Raw genomic sequence first — 21,667 nt, 5'->3', positions numbered from 1 at the left:
ACACGTCAATTTATGCCCATGTCACAACATTGCAATCTTCAGCGATAGCCCAAGATTCATCCCCATTTGTATGTGTATTTTTTACTTCAATCTACAGAAACCCACCTACACCCTGAAAAACAAGATTACATGAAATATGCAGAATTGTCTGCGACTATTTAGTGTGACACTCCTTTCTTTGTTTGCCAATGAGGGTTTGCTTATCCCGCCTCCAGGCAACCCTGGTTCATGGAATTAACAACCACCTGGCTTAAAGGTGGTTTGGTACGACAGCCATTTTTGATGTAATACTGAGTATTGTCCACTGGGTGTCTATTGTTGGGGGTATCATAAACTAGGCGGAGGCCTTGGCTAGTAAGGGCATACAATAGGCAATATAGACAAGCTTACCTCAAAGATGGCTGCTGTTGCAAACCATTTATACCACTGACTTGAGTGAGTATCTTCTACAACACAACTTTCTAGTACATCACACCAACCATATGTCACGTGACAATTTTGTAAATTTTTTCGTCCCGGTAACAACTGCAAATTCTATATCTATTATCAAGATGGCAACAGATCTGTCCTATGTACAACAGTGTTTTGTTCAGTTTTCACTAATAAACTAATATCAGACAAACATTCCATGGCAAGTTTCTCAATTACCATGTTTCAGAGGTAGACCAACAATCTTGTATTGTTCACGCATACAGCAACACAGGTTTGCATAATCATTCGTAAAATCACAACTATATTTTGAAAATACTATAAAGGTCAGCAGAGGAAATTCCAATCAAACTTGATATAGCAAGAAGTGGCAGCAGGTTCAGAGCGAATGTTTCATAAAGAGATGACTCAAATTCCACATAAATATCCGTTTTATATTAGTTTGGTGACTCAAAAGCCTAAAAACGGACATCTGCCAACCAAAGCTAACCACTATACGATGTTGTTATTCATGTAAATCTAATAATTTTTATTGTTGTCCATCAAATATATTTTTGATGTGTACCACAATATACTAGTTCTGTTCAGCAAATTTTCTGTTGCTCAGCAAATCCATGCCAACACGTGGGAACCCACTCCTGATGTACACTAAATGAATACCCAGGTCTTATGCTTTTTCACATCACTAATGCCTTTCTAAGACATATATACATCTATATTGTCTAAAATAGCATGATTATCAAAACCTGACAAGACCAATTACACTGATCAATACTCACTCAGTGGGTGACATTCATTCGCGGTGATGTAATTTGGAAATATTTTAACACTGTTTGCACTTAATGTACATCTAGCTTTAAATTAATAATAAAAAAAAAAAAAAAAAAAAACCCCAAAAACTATGCTATGACCATGTCAACAGTTCACTGTAAAACAAGAATAATAATGTTACCTACAATATTGCTCTTCTGAACAATATTGTTTTGTTTGTGAATCACTGACACTCAATAACTTCCCACTGAACATATACAAACTCTTCACAGTTGCATCAAATTGTGCCTTACACACTCTGCAATAACTTAAACGTCACATCGCTATTCATAAACTAAAGAGTGTTAAAGTATCAAGAGTTCTGTTGTCATTGAGGTATAATATCAGCTCTCCATGGGGAAAATGGCAGTGTTTTGTAGCTTTGTGTAAAAGCTGTATACAAAAATTCCCTTCTCCAGAAACATTTTTTCAAATAGATAAATACAAATTATTTATTAATATTAATAATAATAATTATAATATCATGTTTCAGAATGTTCCTTCACAATTAAATCATGAAATGTATCACCAAAGTTAAAAAGACACGATGAATAAATTCTTACAAAATAACATTGCATGTGTTGGCCATTACCAGGTAATAGAATGATAATATTAAAAACCACTGACCACACGGGTGACATCTTCAGGACTTTGTCCCGGGATAACACTGGAGCACTGGAATGCTATGAAATTGTACAAAGGCTATAAGAGATACTGCTATGTACTTCATGCCAGACCGCATGGAAACTCCTGTAACTACTGTAATGGTGTGACATGAAGCACAGCCACGTTCCTGTGACAGGAGGGGTGTGGCAGTGGGCCTAGCATGAAGTACGTCCCTGATCAGGTCACTGCTACCAGTGATTGTACCATAGTACTTGTAAAAAGAGCTGCCCGTTGAAGTGGTTCAATGATTATGTGTGCTGGTTGATGGAAGGATGGGGTTATGGTTGGATGACACACCAGTGTACCTGTCTACAACACTTTCCAGATCCTGTGAGGGCAAGAAGTAGAGGGTTTCTCTTATTATCAAAGATAAAATTTTGCTAGTAATTGTAATAAGAAGTCTGAGCAAATAACTAGCACACTTTGCAAACTTACATATGCTATACTGGTTACTTATTTATCATTTCCAATGCAATATGACACTTAAAACTAAAAATGAAGCATTTTCATGAACGTATAAGTAAATAAACTTTTTTTCAAACACTTTCAACGTCTCAAAAAACAAAATTGAAGTCAAACGCTAGAGGGAATTTTACACAATGCAAGATCGGCCAGACGTGGAAAGGGAGATAAGCATTTAAAATATCATAGCTAAAAGTTATCCAGGATATAGTTTAGTATTTTTTTTTTTTTTTAACAAAAACTGTGCTGTAAAACTGTCTCCTGTATCCTGACCGGTACTAGATTTGAGCTTATAACTAACCTGCACTAACTGTGTTTTGTCGTAGTTTTTCCTGTGATGGAACACACATCTGGACAAGACGCTGTACAGTTTTCCGAGACTCTCCACTGTGTAGTTGTGCGTTCTCTCCACTAGCAGGCGGAGAAGTCCATCCAGTCGCCCATGGTCCACCACCAGGGGGGGCTCTGGCTCTTCAAGGATCTGTAGAGCCTGCAGCGCGTCCTTGTTGCTGGATCGAGATCGGGTCAACCGGAACGAGGCAGGTGTACCTGCTAATCAAGCATGGTGAAGGTATTTAAAAATGCAGTTTTACATATGGGGTACATCAAAGAGATGACCACGCGTAAAAGACTTATACTGGCGTTTGTCATTCAAGCTTAAAATACAATGACAAACTTAACACCCTTACTTAATAGTCATGATTCAGCTCTTAAATTGTTTTCAGTCTGATAATACACCTTGTGAAGGGTGTATAAGCTTATAGACCTACCACAAAGCAAGTTGTTCTCAGAAAGTGGTGAAATTTTGCGAATGAAATAAACTCATTACAAGGAGCCCCTTTTCGAGGCATTCAGCTAGTTTTCGATAATTTTCATCATCAAATGCTCTTCGGGTATTTCAAAAAACGTTTTAGTGTCACATTAAGCTTCTAATTCATGATTAACCATTATGTCCGGCAACAACCAGTAAGAGTCCTTGGGGGATTTAAAGGAGACCCAAATGCCAAAAATCATGTGATCCATAACACATGCATATCACTATAAACTGAGATTCACTCTGTACATGTAAACGTATGATATGCACAATGCCCAAACATGACCAATCAATCTAATCTGGAGAGCATGAGGTAATACGACTCTTGAACTACTGTTAACGTTAATACCTTCCCCAGGTTTCCTTGGTGTGTCTTCTATTACGTGCTCTGTTGACTGGATTGTCTCTACTGGAGTTACTCCCCCTGTGGAATCTCCCGTCTGAAAATTTAGAAGTTCTGATAAGATTTCGGACACTCATAATGTTCACTATATAATTTAGGGTAACATTGCACAAAAATTTCACTCAAGGTGGAACTAACAGTTGAAGTATCTGTCTCACATCACTAGCTTTAAGCTTTGAATATAGTCCATACAACCCTACATGGATTTGAAATCAAAAAAAAAAAAGGAGACAAGTAGTCACATGTATGTACAATTTCCAGAAGTCTCCGTTCAATATTTGTTTTGTTTCATGTTTAATACAATTTATCAGTTTATAACCTTAACTTGATCTCTGAATGTCTACCTGTTGGGAGGGGGAAGGAGGCCTGCTGTTGGCCTGTATTAGCAAACTAACTGCACATCCTAAAGACCCAAAAGACAGCATTTTCTTAACTGTCAGACATGCCTAGGTTAAAACACCCAGGTATAGCATTTTGATTACAAAGGTTCTAAGCACAGCGATTTACCTGTTGCTTGAGCTGATCGACACTATCCATGGATTCACAGTTACTCTCCATAGAGCTCCCTATACCGCTGTCAATCACAGCAGACGAGGTAGACTCGGCATTGAGCAATTTCAGATCTGAGAAATCCACCTCTCCTCTGGAACCTGGTGAAGTTTTGTCGTGATAACTGGTGGAAGTTTGTTGTAATACAGTTGTGAAATGTTCTGATGAGGATTTGTCTGGTGATTCTGTGGTCGTCAGAGTGCTTGTCTTCTCCTTTGTTGACTCCTCTATTCCATTCAGAACGGTATTATCAGAGTCGTCGGATTCTGCTGACTCAGCAGGGACAGTTTGTTTTGTTGATTTTGGGGATTTTCCAAAGGAAATCTCATCTTCCTCCTCGTCAGATGCAGCACTGCTATCCCCATCCATGACCTCTTTTTCTTTTTCCTGAGTATGTGAAGCAGATTGTGTCTGGGAACGAAATACATTTAAAGGCTGGTTCTTTCGCCGCCGACGCGATTTGTAGTTCCAAACGCATTTGCGTTTCTTGTAAGGTTTCTTGGATGAGCTCAGAGTCTTATCACTAATGCTCTGTTTGACACTGTCAGTGTTTGGAGTTTCACTGTCTTTAGCTGGAGTTTCACAGGTTTCACTGTCTTTAGCTGGAGTTTCACATATTTCACTGGCTTTAGATGGAATTTCATTGCTGGATTTTTCCTCAGTCACTATAACAACAGATTTCTTGGTCTCTCTGGGTTTCTTGACTAATTCAACTGACCAGTCCTCAGCTTCCATGCCTCGTGTCCTCTTACTAAATCTGCATGGGTAGGGTTGGTTAACCTCATCATGTTTGTGTATAGGTTTTGTGAAATAGAAATCTGGTATAGCTCTGCGAGGCTCGGCACCTGGCAAAGGGGAGGTAATAAAACATCAATGAAATAAGCAAAAAATAAACTACAATTGCAGCATTGGCTGAACTGATTCTTCGGTTACCTGGTTACCTACCAATTATATCATATACTGTATAATTTCACTCAGGTGTATGACTACCCAAATCAATCAAACATGGAAGCAAAGCTATCAGCCTAAAGTACACAATGTGTATTACAATTTTTTCTTCCAGATTTATCAAAATTATTTCCTTAAGATAATATCATATATCGTCACACACAAGAAATTTGTCTTGGCTTGCAGATGTCAGGCACAAGAGGATGTTTTGCTTATTCTTCAGGTTTATTTAAACTTCAGAAAAACTTACACATTACAAGCTTCAATATCACCATGTGGAATTCAGATCGTTTTACTGCAATTTTGTCAACATGCTGAGGCATAAAGAGCTTGATGAGCTTTCCTCACTTAGTCGTACATGTATCTCATAAAGCTGACTTTAAAATCGGTACTTCTTGCTGCCTTGCTTAGTGTCCAATCAATGAGGGGTTAGAGCAAGGAAACAACTGGTTGGCAGTATGTGTCAGTATAATGTGACAGGGTGAGGTGTCATGTCTGGTGTCTCCAGCATGATACTTTAGTGGTGGCAGCACTTTGGCGGCATGGACTTGTCCTGCCACATGAAGACACAGTATATATATAGGCACCTGATGACTCTTCGTTGTCATATGACAGAAAAATTGCACAGTGCGAAATTAACTCTCAAGTATTCATTCATTCATTTTGATAACATATTGATATTGGTTTATATACAGGTACGACAAACTGATCATTTCCACATAAAATGTACCTCTCCTTTGCCTGGACTCCACCATCTCATTGCACAGCTTCTCGAACTCAGGATCCAGTTCATTCTCCACTATGGAGTGAGCAGTGTCTCTCAAAGCACACGCTCTATGGCGAATTGCTCGACCTGTTACGGAAATACATCATCATAACTTCTTTCTGATCAAACCCCTTTAATACCCAAAGCTGTAATAATCTTCACAATATCAGAAAGTCTTCAGTGAAGTGCTCAGGTATCTATTATTTCATGCATAAACATATCCATCAATTCACATATATGGTGCGTACATGTAAAAGATCGATTAGTTAAAATATTATGGTACATATACACAGCCGATCTATCAGGTGTTATGGTATGAAGTATCTGGGTATTAATTTACTTGGGTATTACAGCATGTTCATCAATCATAATCTAATACTAAGGTGTAGAAATAAAACATGATAACATATAATACTGTATTTACCTGAAGTTCAGCATTATGTAACTGACACACTTTGATTCTGATTGATTCATTTACCTCATACGGCCATGTAAGAGGTTTTGTGTTAGCATCAATAGTATCATTTTAAGGTCATTATGTGCTTCTGAAAGTGCCATCACTTTGGGTGAAATACATTATGCTAAGATATATTTATTTATTTATTTATTTGATTGGTGTTTTACGCCATAATCAAGAATATTTCACTTATAAGACAGCGGCCAGCATTATGGTGGGAGGAAACCGGACATGGCCCGGGGGAAACCCATGACCATCCTCAGGCTGCTGGCAGACGTTCCCACGTATGGCCGGAGAGGAAGCCAGCATGAGCTGGACTTGAACTCACAGCGACCGCATCAGTGAGAGACTCCTGGGTCATTACGCTGCGCTAGCGCGCTAACCAACTGAGCCCCGGAGGCCCCTGGTAAGATATAGGCTTACCTGCTGGATCTTTGTCTGGGTTGTATTCTAGAGCATTACTACATATAAGCCCAATGTCAGCCAGAAACTCCTTCACAGACTGGTACAGGTGCAGATCTATCTTGGACATCATGGTGGACAGGTCCATCGGGTGCTTTACTATTTCATAGTAATCCGGAACCTGACAATGAAGAAGCATTAAATGCAATGCAAAAAAAGCTTCAGAACTATTCAGATAGAGATAGCATAATATTCACTGGCAGCATGGTTCAAATTTTGCACATGGCTTACTCATGTCAGCTTACATGAAGGAAATAACTCCTCACACAGGCCCGCAACACATGCTACAAAATGCATATTGTGATTTTGTGATCAGTCATTGTTTTGAATGCAACTGCAATTGTCAAATTTTAACGTATGTTATCGAAACCTCATATACATGAAGGACCGTACTTTTTATAAAGCCTGTGTCGCTTTCAAAAAGCAACATAAATTTCAACTAATTTTCTCTACATGATATCAATCATGTGTACTATCGATTATAACTAGAAGATAAAATATGAATACCTCTTCAACATCTACAGGTTTGGCAAAAATATTAAATTTTCTGTCTCTGGCAATCTTGTTCAGTGCGTCACGTAGAAACAATCTCAGTTCTCTATTTGTGGCCTCTTCTTGCTGTTCCATTTTTTTCTTTTCTTCTTGAGTAAGCTCCCTTGGTTTTGGTGGTGGAGCTTTAGGCAACACCTCCAGGGCCCTTAATGCTGCATGGAGAGGAATAAAAAGTCAGATTGTTAACATTCATTTCCACCAAGTAACATGACTGTAGTGTAAATGATACTGGTAAACTTTAACACTCAGACATCTTTATATGTAAGCTCAAATAAATAATTTGAGGATACATACCCAAGAACACAGCATTGCATTTCTGAAAAAAATCTGCAAAATGACATTCAACATTTTGAAGACAGCATAAAATAGCATTTTGCTACTTCAATCAGTCCTGGACAGCAACAGTTAGTTATGTTCTTGCAGTGTTACTGTATATATCTAGAGTTCTACGCTTCCAAAATCCAATTACTATGGCCATGTTTCAATGTAACAGATATATGTAGTCGTGGAAGAGACAAAATTATAAATATCTCATGAATTCGTGGAAAGGGGTCTGGGACACAGAGATGAACATATCTCATCAACAGAGCACATATTACACAAATAAGGCAAAATACTCGAACATTAAAGTTTTCACCCAATGATCATGATCAGGTGATTTTATGGTTGTTAAAAAATTGCTGTTATACTGTGTGTTAATGTTGATCTTCTTTAATGTTGCAAATTAAAAAAAAGGATCACAATATGTAAAGATGGTGAAGGTCAACAAATGCGGTAGACTATAGCTATATGTGACCAGTACTGCGAAAAACGAATCCATGACCGACCTACGTCCAAGGTAAACTTGGCAGACTAGTTTGAAAGATGAAATGACAAAATGGCAGATGAAAGTGAGTCAACTAGAAGGATCATTCACGAGCCAAGTACTGTGTTTCTTGTTTTGCATCATAAATTAGCAGACAACTAATAACACATGTTTGAGTTAGTTATCCAGGTATAGTAGTTGTGTTGCAGTCAAAAATTTGCGAGAAATTCTTTATTTTTGTGAATACAAAATTGTTGCATTAGTTTGATGTTCATTAACCAATCAAAAGCATTGGGTGATACCTATACACAGCCTTTTTCTCTTACAACATGGAAAAATTGTAAAATTGTATAATGCTTAACAGTATCAATAATAACAGAACACCTAAAATGGTCTCATATTTATAGACTTACTGCACTGTTAAGAGACAGATAAAATCATTGTTCTGTAAACAAGCACTAGTTTATATTTTCAAGGCCTTTCTTTCACTTTGTTCAATTTGACCCTAGTAAATCCTACGTACTTTTTTTCTTCAAAAAACTTAACATGAGGTGCCCCAAAAATTAGGAGCAACATTAACTTATTGAACACGAACCTGCTTGTTTTCTCCTTGTAGGAGGTTTTGTGGCTTGTCTCTTTAGCAGGTCAGCGAAATATTCCCGCCTCTCCTCTCCATTCGGGTTTTTCATCGTCATCACCTCACCGTACCTGTTGTCAAACAACGTCCTCAGCTGCAACAGCAAGAGAGAAGATAAGCCTGTGTTATATCAATAGCTCTTACTGGTCAATCAGTAAAGTGGGTCCCTGTTACAGATCATAACCCCATGACAAATAAATTTGTCTGAAGAAGAGATAAGATATAAATCCTCAAAAATGAGTGAGTGAGTGAGTGAGCGCTTGGGGTTTAACGTCGTACTCAACAATTTTTCAGTCATATGACGACGAAGGAATCATTAGGGTGCATGCACGTGTAATGTGCCTCCTTGTTGCAGGACGGATTTCCACCGCTCTTTTATTTAGTGCTGCATCACTGAGACAACTTACCAAAGGCAAGTAAGCCGCCCCGCCCGAGCCATTATACTGATACGGGTCAACCAGTCGTTGCACTATCCCCTTCATGCTCAACGCCAAGCGAGGAAGTTACAACTTCCTCTTTTAAAGTCTTACGTGTGACTCGACCAAGGATTGATCCTGGATCTACCGGTCCCGAAGCGGACGCTCTACCAACTGTGCTATCCGGGCCGGTCCTCAAAAATGAATAAACTAACTAAACTTACAGATTCATTTCGGAAAAAGTGAACTTCAAACAGCTTTATGAAAACTCAACAGACAGCTACATAGGTTTTTGGATAAGCTGTCTGGATACAATGCTTAATTTTGCCTGCCATGTAATGTCACCCAAAAATCATGTTCGGCACAGTATGCTTTTGTGTCAAAACTATTCTGATGTCAATTCCATTCTGCTCTTTTTTTCCTCCCTGGCTTTAACTTATGTGTGAAATTTATTTATTTACAGTACTATTTATTGATTTGTTTTGGCTACACAATAAATTAACTCCTGAGTTTAAGAACAATAATGTGTTAAAAAGATTGTATTTAAATATGGACGGATTCCATGCCACTGTCTTACGGGTACTTACTGTAGATTCCAGTATCACATAGGAACTGTCACTCGTGGCCAGCAGTAGCACTGGTGCTGAGGGGTCCATGTCATGAACCAGGGTGAGGAAAGTGGCCTGGAGGGTGTCACTCAGCACAGACCACCACCGGTCAATGTGAGGCATGTACAGAATGCTGGGGGCAGTGCGCTTAGCCTCGCGAAACACCTGTAACACCCAACAGGTAATATATTAAAATGACATGTGATCCATTAGGAAAAACTCAACAATCCCATATATCTGAAGAGATGTATATATTTTACACAATTAACATTCCATTTATTTGTAAATTTTTAATTAATTGGAAGAATATTGCTGAAGTAATCTTCTACCACAATAATACTTTCAAAATTACCACATCACTAATTATAAAATTAAGTCAGCACAACTGGCACAATTGCAGGGAAATTGTGACATATTTGTCCTTTACACAGAAAACCGTTTCATGTTTTTGTCACATTTTATAACAATACCTTCGATTTTTCACAGCATGAGGATGACCCAATACATGTATCACCATTTAGTTAATTACATTGTAGGTATTCAAATTAAAATGGTCGTATTCAAGTTTCTTATTTATCACATTTTCACAGTTCAGGTGAAATTTTCATTTTGTCACTGTGATCCCTGCAGTTCACATGCTGCTGAAGAGCATGGCCATTACCTGAGCACAGGATTCCTCTGGTGACTTGGCACTGCAGGCAAACATAGCTGGCAGGTCGAGAATGTGGACAGGTAACCTCTCCATGTGATGAAGAACAGCTGGGGCCAGGTGAGAGGTCTGTCCCTGACCAGCTGTCCCTGACAGCATCAGCCGTGGCCGGTGAGTGATGGGGCTCTTACTGGCCGAACTATAACAGCAAAATAATCAGAACTTTTCTCTGTGATATTCGTTTAAGGCTGGTGAAATATTTCTCCGTGGACACTTAATGATTCTTTACTGCATATATAATGCACACAAACATATTTCATAAGACTATAAGCTTTTGCAGCCTTAGCTTCTGGTTTATTTCACCAACCCTGTATCAAACCATCTCAAGCAGATTTCACTAATACAACAGCAGTCTAGTTCAAAGGTTGGGGAAAGTTACTAAACCCTCACAGAATAGGAGAAATAAACCTAGACTCAAGTCTGACATTGTAACTAAGAGGTGATAAGACTTAAATAATGACTACGACTAATAAACAACATGTTAATACATAGCAGACTTGCAGTTATATAGCAATGATTCAGAACAACATGTACATATCACTTAATCACAAAAATATCACACAGATACAATCTATTTATATATTTATTTGACTGGTGTTTTATGTTGTACACAAGAATATTTCTCTTATATGGCAGCGGCCAGCATTATGTTGGAAAGAATCCCGGCAGAGCCTGAAGGAAACCCACGACCATCAGCAGGTTGCTTGCAGATCTTCCCATGTACTGCTGCTGAGAAGGTGGATGATCTGTTTTTGGTTTTAATATTGGATTTCAGACAAGCCTTTGATTACATTTGTGCCCTTCAATAATGGAGGCCACAGATCAATGCTGCTGTAGAAAACATTATTTTCTAACACAACAAACTCTTCTCATGAATAGCAAATTAACAATTCATAATGCAAAACCTTAAAAAACATTCAAGAAACAACTGACAAACCACAAAACTTACAATCCAAAGGAGAAGAAGCTTTCTGTATCTGAGTTTCTCTTGTTCTGTCGCCCAGGAGAATGTTCGAAAATACTTGGAGCATCCTCCTCATCATCACTGCAGAACTCATCAAGCTTGATAGCCGGGGAACCATCTGTTTTACAGCCAGACTTTGCACCTATTCACAGACAGACAGACAGACAACTGCTGTCACACTTGAAGGTATTTTTTTCACTGGTGTTAGTGCTGAGAGGTTACAGGACCAAATTAAGTTTGCTATAAATTTTAGTTATTATGTATATCCAGTTAATGGTTATTTAAAAATTTAACACACTATTTAATTTTATTTCACTGGAAGACAGACAGTGAAGTCTGTGCAATGGTGCCAAAATGTCCAACATCTAATTCGTCTATATGAATGAACTTTTCCATTCAAATACCAGCATGTAAATTAAGGCTTATATATTGAATGTCATTAGCAATTTAGGGTAACATTAAAAGCGACATTTAAAGACGAATCTTCTAACATGTTGTAGCATGACATCAAAAATTACAGTTTGAGAACATTGGTCCATCAGATAAACATTCTAATTTAAGATATCTCTTAATTAACTCTGCAACATCCTAAATCTTAGGTCCTAATAGAATTTCAGAAATACTTACTTGGAACATCCACACCTGCTGTGTTTGCTATATGACTAGGGAATATGGTATGCAGAAGTTTCAAGACCTCTTGTAAGACCACCCTGAGTAACGGAGCCACAGTCTTGGATAAGGCGCGTGCCGGTGAGGTGACGGATCTCTGCGAGGTAGGCACGATCACCTGCATGGCGCTACAGAAATCTTTGGCTGACACGTTGATGGAAGAGACGTCTAGTTGCAGCTTTTCAGAGGAGGTGTAGATCTGGGGGTAGCGCCGCCGCAGAGCCAGAAGGGCTGCCTCAGTACAGAGCGCCTTCAGATCAGCACCACAGTAACCTATAAATAAAGAAGGATATGCTAACTTTTTGGCTTGATTGTTTGATTGGGGTTTGACATCGCTTTCAGCATTATTCTGGTTATATCATGGCGGCGTCTCACCGTAGCTGGCTGCACCCATTGCCAACACATGTATAGTGCTGCTTCACTGAATCACCATGTTCATATCACCAAATATAGATCATATTATACTGATTCTTGACCTATTCCTCTTATTCTGAGCATCAAGAGAGGTGTCCAAGATGACCAATGTTATGACTTGATTGAAACCTGGATCTACTGTTTACGAGGCAGATGCTATAAGCTCGGAGGTTTAATGTTATATTCAACACAAATTCAGACCTACCACCATGGGGTCTGTTTTTAACAGGCCAATTTCAATTTCATGTATTATATAGGAAGTATCTGTATCTCTACCACTAAAAGTTAGCAACTCTACAAGAAATATTACGCATAGATATGAAAAAAATTTTCTGCACATGCTCTTTGGCTGAGGACCATTTCGTCAAATTTTGGTGGGGATTCAAATCAGGCTCTTTTATTTAAGAACCCTTCACAGTCGGCAGGCAAACCACTGGCTTGAAGCAACCTAACTGACAACTTTTACTCCAGATAACATAGAGTACTCACCAACACAGCGTTCTGCCAGCTCCCCCAAAAAGGGATCTGCCACCTTTGGGGTCCAGGCTTTTGTATGGATCTTCAGAATCTGTTGCCTTGCCTGAAAAAACCCATGTAATACAACAGGTTTATATTGGCATCTAAAATATAAATTTATATATTTATTTATTTGACTGGTGTTTCAAGCCATACTCAATATTTTTGAGTATATAAAAATTTACTGAGCTGTGTAGTCAGTCAAGATTTCACTATTATTTTTCATTTTTACATGAAGGTAGAATGATTTACTAGTTGTCGCCGATTTCTTGATTTGTGTTCGGCACATTCAAGAACGTTGCAGTCATAAAATGTGCAGTTGCATTTTTCTATTAGGACATCATGCTACATTACACACTCACTTCAAAACTCTTTCCTAAAATCAATAAAACCCTCAGAATAAGACAAAATAACTTGGTTAATGATAAAATTATTAACAAAATAGCTGCATCATTCACCACCTTAACAGACTCACCTCTACTGAGGGTAATGGAAAGAGGAACTCTCTATCAAAGCGCCCAGGCCTTCTCAGAGCAGGGTCTATGGAGTCTATCCTGTTAGTGGCCCCTATCACCACGATCTCTCCCCTGCTGTCCAGCCCGTCCATCAGGGCCAACAGAGTGGATACTATAGAGCTGTGGATCTGGTCCTGACGGCTGGAGCGCACAGGAGCTAGGCCATCAATCTCGTCAAAGAAAATAATAGATGGTCGCATCTGGTACGCCTTCATAAAAGGGAAATAGGAATGACATTAGAGCTGGTGAAATGTTGGATACAAAAATAAAAATTATCAGAGTTTGACAGTGAGGGAAATTTTTGAAGAGGCAAGAGACACAAATTTCTTCAATGCTTTTCTTATTATTCCTATTTGTATGTAACTTGTATTGGGAGTGTAGCCATACAAACACATATGCACACAATCTCTACAAACAGTGGCCTCATCAATAACCCAATCTATTTTTCCAATGAATTGCACCTGAACATTTACCTGGTCAAAGAGCATTCGGAGTTGACGTTCTGACTCCCCGACCCATTTACTTAGACAATCAGCGCCTTTCCTCATGAAGAAAGCCACTCTCTTATCATCATGACTACACTCATTGGCTAATGCTCGGGCAACCAAGGTCTTTCCAGTTCCTGCCAGCAGAAATTAAATCTCTATGTTAAATCAAAAACTATAGGATCATGGTACAATCAGGTTATTGGAACTGATGATTCCAAAAAATTTGAAATCCACTTTAATCATCATTGCAGTAGTCATTTTCGGCTGAGACTTATGAGCTTAATTAATTTTTATTTTTAACTTTTTATCAGTATTGAAACTTAGGCAGGGTTGCCACATTTATTACATAACAAAAATTCACACAAGATCAAATCTGACAATATTTCATGACATCACGATCAAATCTGACAATATTTCATGGCTTTAACCATGCTAAATGACACCAATTGAAGACCATTAAACAACAATGGTCTGAAGAGTCACAATTACTTCAGAATAATAAAGATACAAAAAAAAAAACTGATGACCTTTTATGCAGTAAAAATTCATGACAATTTCCAAAAGTTTCATAATGTTATACATCTTTTTTAAGGACAATTCTTGTCTGTTTAGGCATGATTATGACCGTGGCAACCCTGTGAAAATTAACACTAACTTTAATGTTCTCCTTTCAGTGCAGTGAACAAAACTCTCACCTGGAGGACCGTAGAAGAGTACTCCTCTCGGTGGACTAATTTTAAACTTCTCGAACACCTCAGGATACAGCAGTGGGAAAACAACCATTTCTTTCAAAGCTCTGACATGCTTCCCTAAGCCACCTACCGAGTCAAAGTTTACCTATAATACAGCAAAAACAGATGTCAGATGGTATAAGTAAGACTTCAAAGTGTCTGCAACATTTGTACCAGATGAAAGTGATCATTTTTAGGACCATACATCCAATCTTTGAAATAGGTCAAAAATAGCTGACAAATATGTTAAATGACTTAAACTTTTTGTCAAAAAAATGCATTTATAGAGGCCAATAAATATTATAAAATATTACTGAAATTTTTCCTGTAAGACAGCATCTTTCAAGCAAACCTCACATTACCTTTCTCAGGCATCTAGTGTATGACTGCTAAACACATTGTTTATGTACATGCTACAAATCTAAACGACCGAACACTTTTATTTACAGCAGACAAAACTATTTTCTATAAGTCTGAAGTAAATTAGAGACTAATCATATCTGGGGACCAATAAAAAAATTACTCCAGGAACATTTGGTCTTTAAAACACCTCTGTACAAGCCTTGGTAGCAAATAATTTATATTTATTTGATTGGTGTTTTACTCTGTACTCAAGAATATTTCACTTATACGATGGCAGCCAGCATTACCAAGGGAGGGAACCAGGCCGGGCCCGGAGGAAACACACGACTCTCCGCTCGTTACCAAATTATGCAAGGCAAATGGCTACTCACAGATCTATCTACTGTCATGGGGTCAACATCAGCAAGGCTAGAGCCAATCCTGTTCCGTTCCTTCCTTATACCGATGATATCATCAGCATCAAGGTTCATAGGCAAACAGCTGAAGAAAACACAAACCCAAAAATTTTGCACAAAGGTTTTGGGACCAAAAAATATGTAAGCGTACCAATCTCATTTTAATGTCAAATTTGCCACAAATACAGTAGCATCGGGCTTGGAGGGTCCATTCAGTTCAGCCGTTCTGATTTATGCCACTAAAGATTTCTAGAGATGACCAAGTAAGCCAACGGACAAACCCCTGTTCTCCAGAAGATCATCAGTTTTTAATGTCCTTTTCATTAAACTTTAAACCCAACTTTCATTACATTTGGAACAGCAAGTCTGAAATTATGGCACCGATGAGGTTATTGCCAGCTACAGTGTAAATATACTGAGAGGCAAACAAGTAGGCCGATATATCGCAAATGTTGATCAGTTCTGGAGATCAGTGTCATCGAGGTTAAAGATAAATCTTGACACTGTGAAGATTTGCCTTTAGCCTAGGAAACTTTGCGCGGATAAGCTAATAACGGACGCTGGACAGCAAAAACAGCATATATCTGACATAATTTATTTATTTGATTAGTGTTTCAAGAATATTTCGATAATACAACAACGACCAGCATCATGGTGGGAGGAAACTGGGCAGGCAACCCCTGATCGTGCACAGGTTGCTGACAGACCTTCACACATACGTATCTGACATAAATATCAAGTATGTTTTTCTGCCGTATGGACATTTATCAAATCTGACCATCATGTCAGAAAATAAGATTTTAAAGGCATTCCATTCCAGTACAATAACAGTAATGATGAAAACCTCACCGGTTCCTGGCTTTGGCCATGCTTTTAGCCTTCCGTCTTTCAAATCGATTTTCATCATCACTTGATGAGGAGTCACTGGAAGTTGATGAACTACCATGGAATGCAGCTTTGCGTCTGTAATAAAGGTAACAGAGGAACACTAATTTTATGCCAGAAAGATAAATGTGAATTTACGTACTTAATCAGATTTACTTCGGAACATTTATTTTCACCTATATGACATGGGACGGGTTTTGGGGTGGTGGAAACAGGCGCTTGTACCCAATAAACTATATATGGACAGAAAAATTTGATTGTAAGCGGAGACAATTGCAGATATGAATATCACCTTGTAATATTACAATAAGCAGCACCCCATATTTGCATTTCAGGCTGAGGCATGCTACACGTGGCGGTCAGATTACCACCTACCCTAAATGACTTACAATTTAGCCATGAAAGTGCATTTTTAGAGGCAAATAAATGTCACAAAATATTATTTTTGGTGCTGAAACTTACAATTTTCCAACAGAATGTTCCACGCAAACCTCAATACAAGCAAACCTCTAAAATCAATAGAACTCTCAGAATCAGGAAAAATAGGCAAGTCCATTTGGGGTAGTTGAAGAGAGTAGCCTTTGAAGTTTGATGCTGAAGTTGCTTTCTAAGGCTAAAAAAGAGAGTGAGTATTAGCACCTGGCTCCCGTGTACTCTGAGATCCCTTGACATTTTGACTAAACAAATGACGGTTATCTGAAATGCACGTGGCTATTTCATTCATGTGTAAGAGGCAAGTTTCCCTTGGACTTGCACCTCCTTGCAGTCTGTGAAGGTTTGACGTATTAGTTTGAGAATGCCAACACACCTGATACTGTTTCTACGAGCTGGAGATCTATACACATGATGATCCGGAACTTTTCGCTTCCGAGAAGGTGACACAGGATAGATGGCTGGGGTTTTACAAGATCTACGCAGTTGAGGTTCTAAAGCAATATAAAATTATGAAAAGTATTCATTAAGATATGACGGTGTAATGACAAAGAGATCCCCCCCCCCCCCACATCCCCTTATACAATATAGCCAACAAATGTATTGTTTTGTCGAAAATCTTACAATTTATCACAACAAAAAAACAATATAAAAAGATAATGCCAGTCAAAGTAGAACATATTGAATTTGCACAGACAAAATACTCAAACATCATAAAATACTATTTTTGGTGACGAAAACCACATGCTTGATAGTAACGTTCTAAACAAAACTCAAAACACCTTTCTTACTGAACTCTTAGAATTACACAAAATGGACGAAAAAGTACAGAACTTTACCTATAGGTGGTGCTTCGTAAATTTGTGTCCTAGGTTTATGTTCTCGTAGATAATAAGATCGTCGTGGAGGCAATACATCATCTTCATCATCCTCTTCATCTTCTTTATTATTTACCTCCTCCTCATCCTCCTGTGTGTTTTCAGCTACATCAAAAAATATCACAAACTTGTCGGATGAGAAATATTACACTCCCTGTCATTTTCGTTCTGCAAAACATTTTAAAATGAAAACTGAGACAGCTAAATTAAAACGATAACACATTAAATGTTACCAAGACCAAAATTGTTCTTACACTGTTACCAGTACAAGATGAAGCAGTAGTATAATATATGCTACAGAGTAGTAAGTTATGCTCTCGTGTAAGAAAACCTACCCTCGGCATCTGACTCGGAAGCTTCAGTTTCCTCCCCTTGGTCTGGTATAGGAATACCATACATGTCCTGTTTAAATCGTCGCCTTGCTCTTTTAACACGACTGTACATATCCGAATAATTGTCCTGTACCCCATAGAAAAAGCAGTTTTACCCATTATGAATATCTTTCTAAAATATCCACATCATGCAGTGGACAGAGAAATAGAAAAAACAAAATGTTTAAGACAAGTTTGAATGTTACAATTTTCTTATTTATAAGAATAGATTACTGTTTCTGAGAGCAAGTAATACTTCAACATGTTATGGTTGACAGTGTGACCAAGTGCAAATATGGTTGAATAAAATGAAAGGAGCAGTAGTTAAACTGGAATAATGCCATTATGGGAGGGAATTAGAGCTTGTAAGTTATACAAATACAATGGTATAATAAGGTTGTTTTAATAATATCAAAACATAACTTCGTCATAAGTTTCAGTAACAGTTGAAAACTGCTTAATTTTAACAATTAACATATGAAAATTTATTAAATCACTGACCCCTTCATAATCAGCTTCAACATCTCTTGCAGACTGACGTCCACGGCGTTGCGTCTGTACAGGTTCAACGGGCAATTCTCCTTTAACATCAACCAACCCGAGAGCTGCATTATCAATAATCAAGCTCTGATTTAAGGTATCATACAGTGGTTTCTTTTGACGAGTACTGCGTCGTATCATGCCAAAGGAATCCCCGTTGACAGCGCTAAGCTGACGACTCGATCCCTGCACCATTTGACGCTCTGGTGTATCTGAAGGGAGTCGTATCAAAATCAAATCTTTTTGTTATTAAATACAATGAGTTATGAGATCAAGTTTAATGTGTGAAATCAAATAAATCTGAATATACTGTTAACATAAATGAGCTTGTTTACCCAGGACCAAGTATAATTCTAGACATCTGAAATACAATGAACTGGCAGAATTATAACACACCTTCATCTGCACTGTCTTCAATACATGCCACCCTCCTCCTAAAAAAAAAAAAAATGAAGGATTGGTCAACAACACTAGAAAATTCCTCAAAAAGTATTACAATACAAGTTTTCATCTAATCTTGTTTAACGCATTTAGAGATCAATGATTAATTTTCTTTACCATTTGTTTCACAGTTGGAGGTATGTGTCCTATACAGATGTGCATGGTCTCACAATAATCCCTTATGAAACCCAATTATTGCAACTTGAAGACATATGCTATAGGTATTAATTTTTCAAATGCATTTTCAGGGGGTTCATTAGTCAGCAGGTACAAACTGCCTGAAGCCTGCTACTATTTGTAAAAATTTGTGCTGCTACCTGCCTACTTTTATTAAAGCTTTTATTTCACCTCATTTAATTCTCGGTCAGGTGGGTGACTGCTTTTTTCAGGGTACAACCTTCTACACAAAAAGCCCTGATTTTGATTTATTTCAATGCAGAGGTAACATAACTCAACCAGCCTTTTATTTGGATCACTATGGGAAACATTCCTCAGAGTGCGACAGCTTCTCCTTCGTGTGGTCATTCCTTTTATGTAATCGCCATCACTCTCCCCACTACTAAGCCCCTACAAATATGAAATAAATTTAAATTAATGTATAGGATGTAGGCTTTGTATATCATAAAACGTTTAATTCAATGCAGCATAAAGCTTGTGAAAGTCAAGTTATGCAGTAGGTAATTTCAAATGGTTTATTGTCACTTGGTTATAAATGAGACACTATGCGTGGAACAGAAAAAATAGTAGCTTACATGAAGGTAACTCACTTTTTTCTCTTTTGTGTTCAACTAACAACTGATGGAAGAACTGCTAAGTTACCAGCCCTACTTTCGTTCTGAGGCACTGTTCATCAGTATACCAAGAGGAGAGCACCTGTACTGTATTCAGTCACAGGTAATGCCCTGAAGACTTTCGATTTCACATTGAGTTATAAGTGAAGTGGTGGGACAGGTAAAGTTTAGCAGTGATGGGGTGGGTGAAGGGGGGGGGGGGATTTTCCATATCAGTTGAGAGTCACACTTAAATGTCTCAATTCATTAAACTTTCTTCTTTTGTCTGACAACAATCCTTGGGAATTGTAGAGTTGAGGTTATCACATGCTAAAAGTGACATCAAGTAATTGAAGAATCTGCCTTTCATAATGACGACTATTTTAAAATTTTCACATTTATGGTCCATCCCTGTATCTCAAAAAAGATGGCGCGATGTCCAGTGGACTCAGAAAGCACATGTAAGTGCCACTGGAACAAAATACAATTAATGTGGAAATACTTACGATGGATTCAAGCAGATAACAACTCCAGGTAGGGAAACAAGTGGAAAAGCTGAAGGTTGAAGACTTTATTTCTTGAATTTTGGTGACGCTGTGTGGTTCCGGTCAAAAGTCGTTTCATACTTTTGCTTCTTGCATATATATATGTAAGAGGCTAGTATATGGCACATATAGGCTTTACAGACTGGATTGGAGGCCTGTGGTTTGGCAAAAATTTTGTTCAGCCCTAAACCAACGTTACAGCACACTTCAAAAATGTGAAATGTGAAATATATTGAGGCTGTCAGTACAGTGGGTCACCTTGAGCATCACCAAGGGATCTCAGGCCCAAGGGGACCAAGGAAATATCAATGATGTGTTTGCAATAAATCGATACACCATAAGAGATGGAACATAAGTACCTGCAAAATGCGGGCCGTGGAGACGTATTTAATGGGGAATTTTTGTCTCAAACGCTGTGACGAACTGTCATGGCAACTGCATCACGTTTTTAAATGGTGTGCCCACCGATTTTGGTTTGGGGTCATCTTTGGCCTAACAAAATTTGGCCATGTACTTATGGCTAGAGCAATCTCCGACTGATTTATTTTTATTGGATATCGTTTCATGTATTCGTGTTAATTCATATTCAATTAATTCATTCAATCACTCCACATAATCAATGCTTTCAGAGCCAGCAACAGCAATACTGATAAATGTCACGTCAGTTCACTGGACTGGACACAATCAAGGGGAGATAACCTCAAATATGGGATGATTCTGATTTGCTCTGTCGACTGGTTTGACAAAGTACCATACGACTGCATGTATGATAGTATTATAAATTTCCCCCAAACGGCATCAGTAAACTACTTGTAAGGCTGATTCCAGTTCCTGCTTAAGTACATTTTGATAGTGATCAATCACTAATTTGCTTGTATGCATGAATTAAAACTAAAAGTTTGTGGCACAAACTATTCCCATAGGGTGTATTTTTAGTTTATCTGTGAGCTACTTGCTGATGAAACGACCTTGTAAAATAACGATTATCAGTGTTTTACATACCCCATGTTCATAGTTTCGAGACCGTCTCGTGGCAATACGTTGCAGGCTTACAAAATGAGCTGGCGAATCTTCCGTTTCAGCGCTGTGCCGTGTTTTTACCATCTTTTCAAACGTTCAATCGGGTATTCCGCTAGCGCGCGGACATTCCTCCATCCCAGACACCAAACAACACCCCAATCCTACTAGCGCATGAAGAAATAATCCAACAATACAACAAAGCAAATCATCGGGCCTTTTATAATTTTAATGCACAAT

General features: G+C 38.2%; 1 protein-coding gene across 4 annotated transcripts; it reads right to left on the bottom strand.

The window, feature by feature from the left end:
- Nucleotides 1-1,334: 1,334 nt before the first annotated feature.
- LOC135470270 (ATPase family AAA domain-containing protein 2-like) lies at nucleotides 1,335-21,556 on the bottom strand. 4 transcript variants are annotated; one of them, XM_064749105.1, is made up of 25 exons: nucleotides 21,413-21,556; nucleotides 19,556-19,662; nucleotides 19,051-19,088; nucleotides 18,616-18,866; nucleotides 18,079-18,202; nucleotides 17,705-17,848; nucleotides 17,242-17,359; nucleotides 16,398-16,511; nucleotides 15,525-15,633; nucleotides 14,755-14,896; nucleotides 14,045-14,193; nucleotides 13,532-13,780; nucleotides 13,030-13,120; nucleotides 12,085-12,399; nucleotides 11,443-11,599; nucleotides 10,446-10,632; nucleotides 9,764-9,949; nucleotides 8,719-8,854; nucleotides 7,274-7,470; nucleotides 6,728-6,887; nucleotides 5,812-5,934; nucleotides 4,092-4,978; nucleotides 3,531-3,621; nucleotides 2,669-2,919; nucleotides 1,335-2,233 (listed from the first exon to the last, which is right to left on the bottom strand). In XM_064749105.1, the coding sequence occupies exons 1-25, from the start codon at nucleotides 21,512-21,514 to the stop codon at nucleotides 2,147-2,149; spliced, it is 4,515 nt and encodes a 1,504-aa protein (XP_064605175.1). In that variant the 5' UTR covers nucleotides 21,515-21,556; the 3' UTR covers nucleotides 1,335-2,146. The 4 variants fall into 4 exon arrangements, with proteins under 4 accessions (XP_064605175.1, XP_064605177.1, XP_064605176.1 ...); XM_064749107.1 differs by having other exon boundaries at nucleotides 2,679-2,919; XM_064749106.1 differs by having other exon boundaries at nucleotides 2,669-2,916.
- Nucleotides 21,557-21,667: the final 111 nt, after the last annotated feature.

This window comes from Liolophura sinensis, chromosome 7, assembly GCF_032854445.1.
Source record: "Liolophura sinensis isolate JHLJ2023 chromosome 7, CUHK_Ljap_v2, whole genome shotgun sequence".
Lineage (NCBI taxonomy): Eukaryota > Metazoa > Mollusca > Polyplacophora > Chitonida > Chitonidae > Liolophura > Liolophura sinensis.
This window is presented reverse-complemented; position numbering and strand designations above follow the sequence as displayed.

Excerpts from the sequence above, each read along its gene's own strand:
- LOC135470270 (XM_064749105.1), bottom strand. The coding sequence starts at position 21,514 with ATGGTAAAAACACGGCACAGCGCTGAAACGGAAGATTCGCCAGCTCAT. Across the intron at positions 14,897-15,524 it reads CCATGACAGTAGATAGATCT|GTAAACTTTGACTCGGTAGG; the intron begins GTGAGTAGCCAT and ends GCTGTATTATAG. Across the intron at positions 8,855-9,763 it reads ATGTGATACTGGAATCTACA|CTGAGGACGTTGTTTGACAA; the intron begins GTAAGTACCCGT and ends TTGCTGTTGCAG.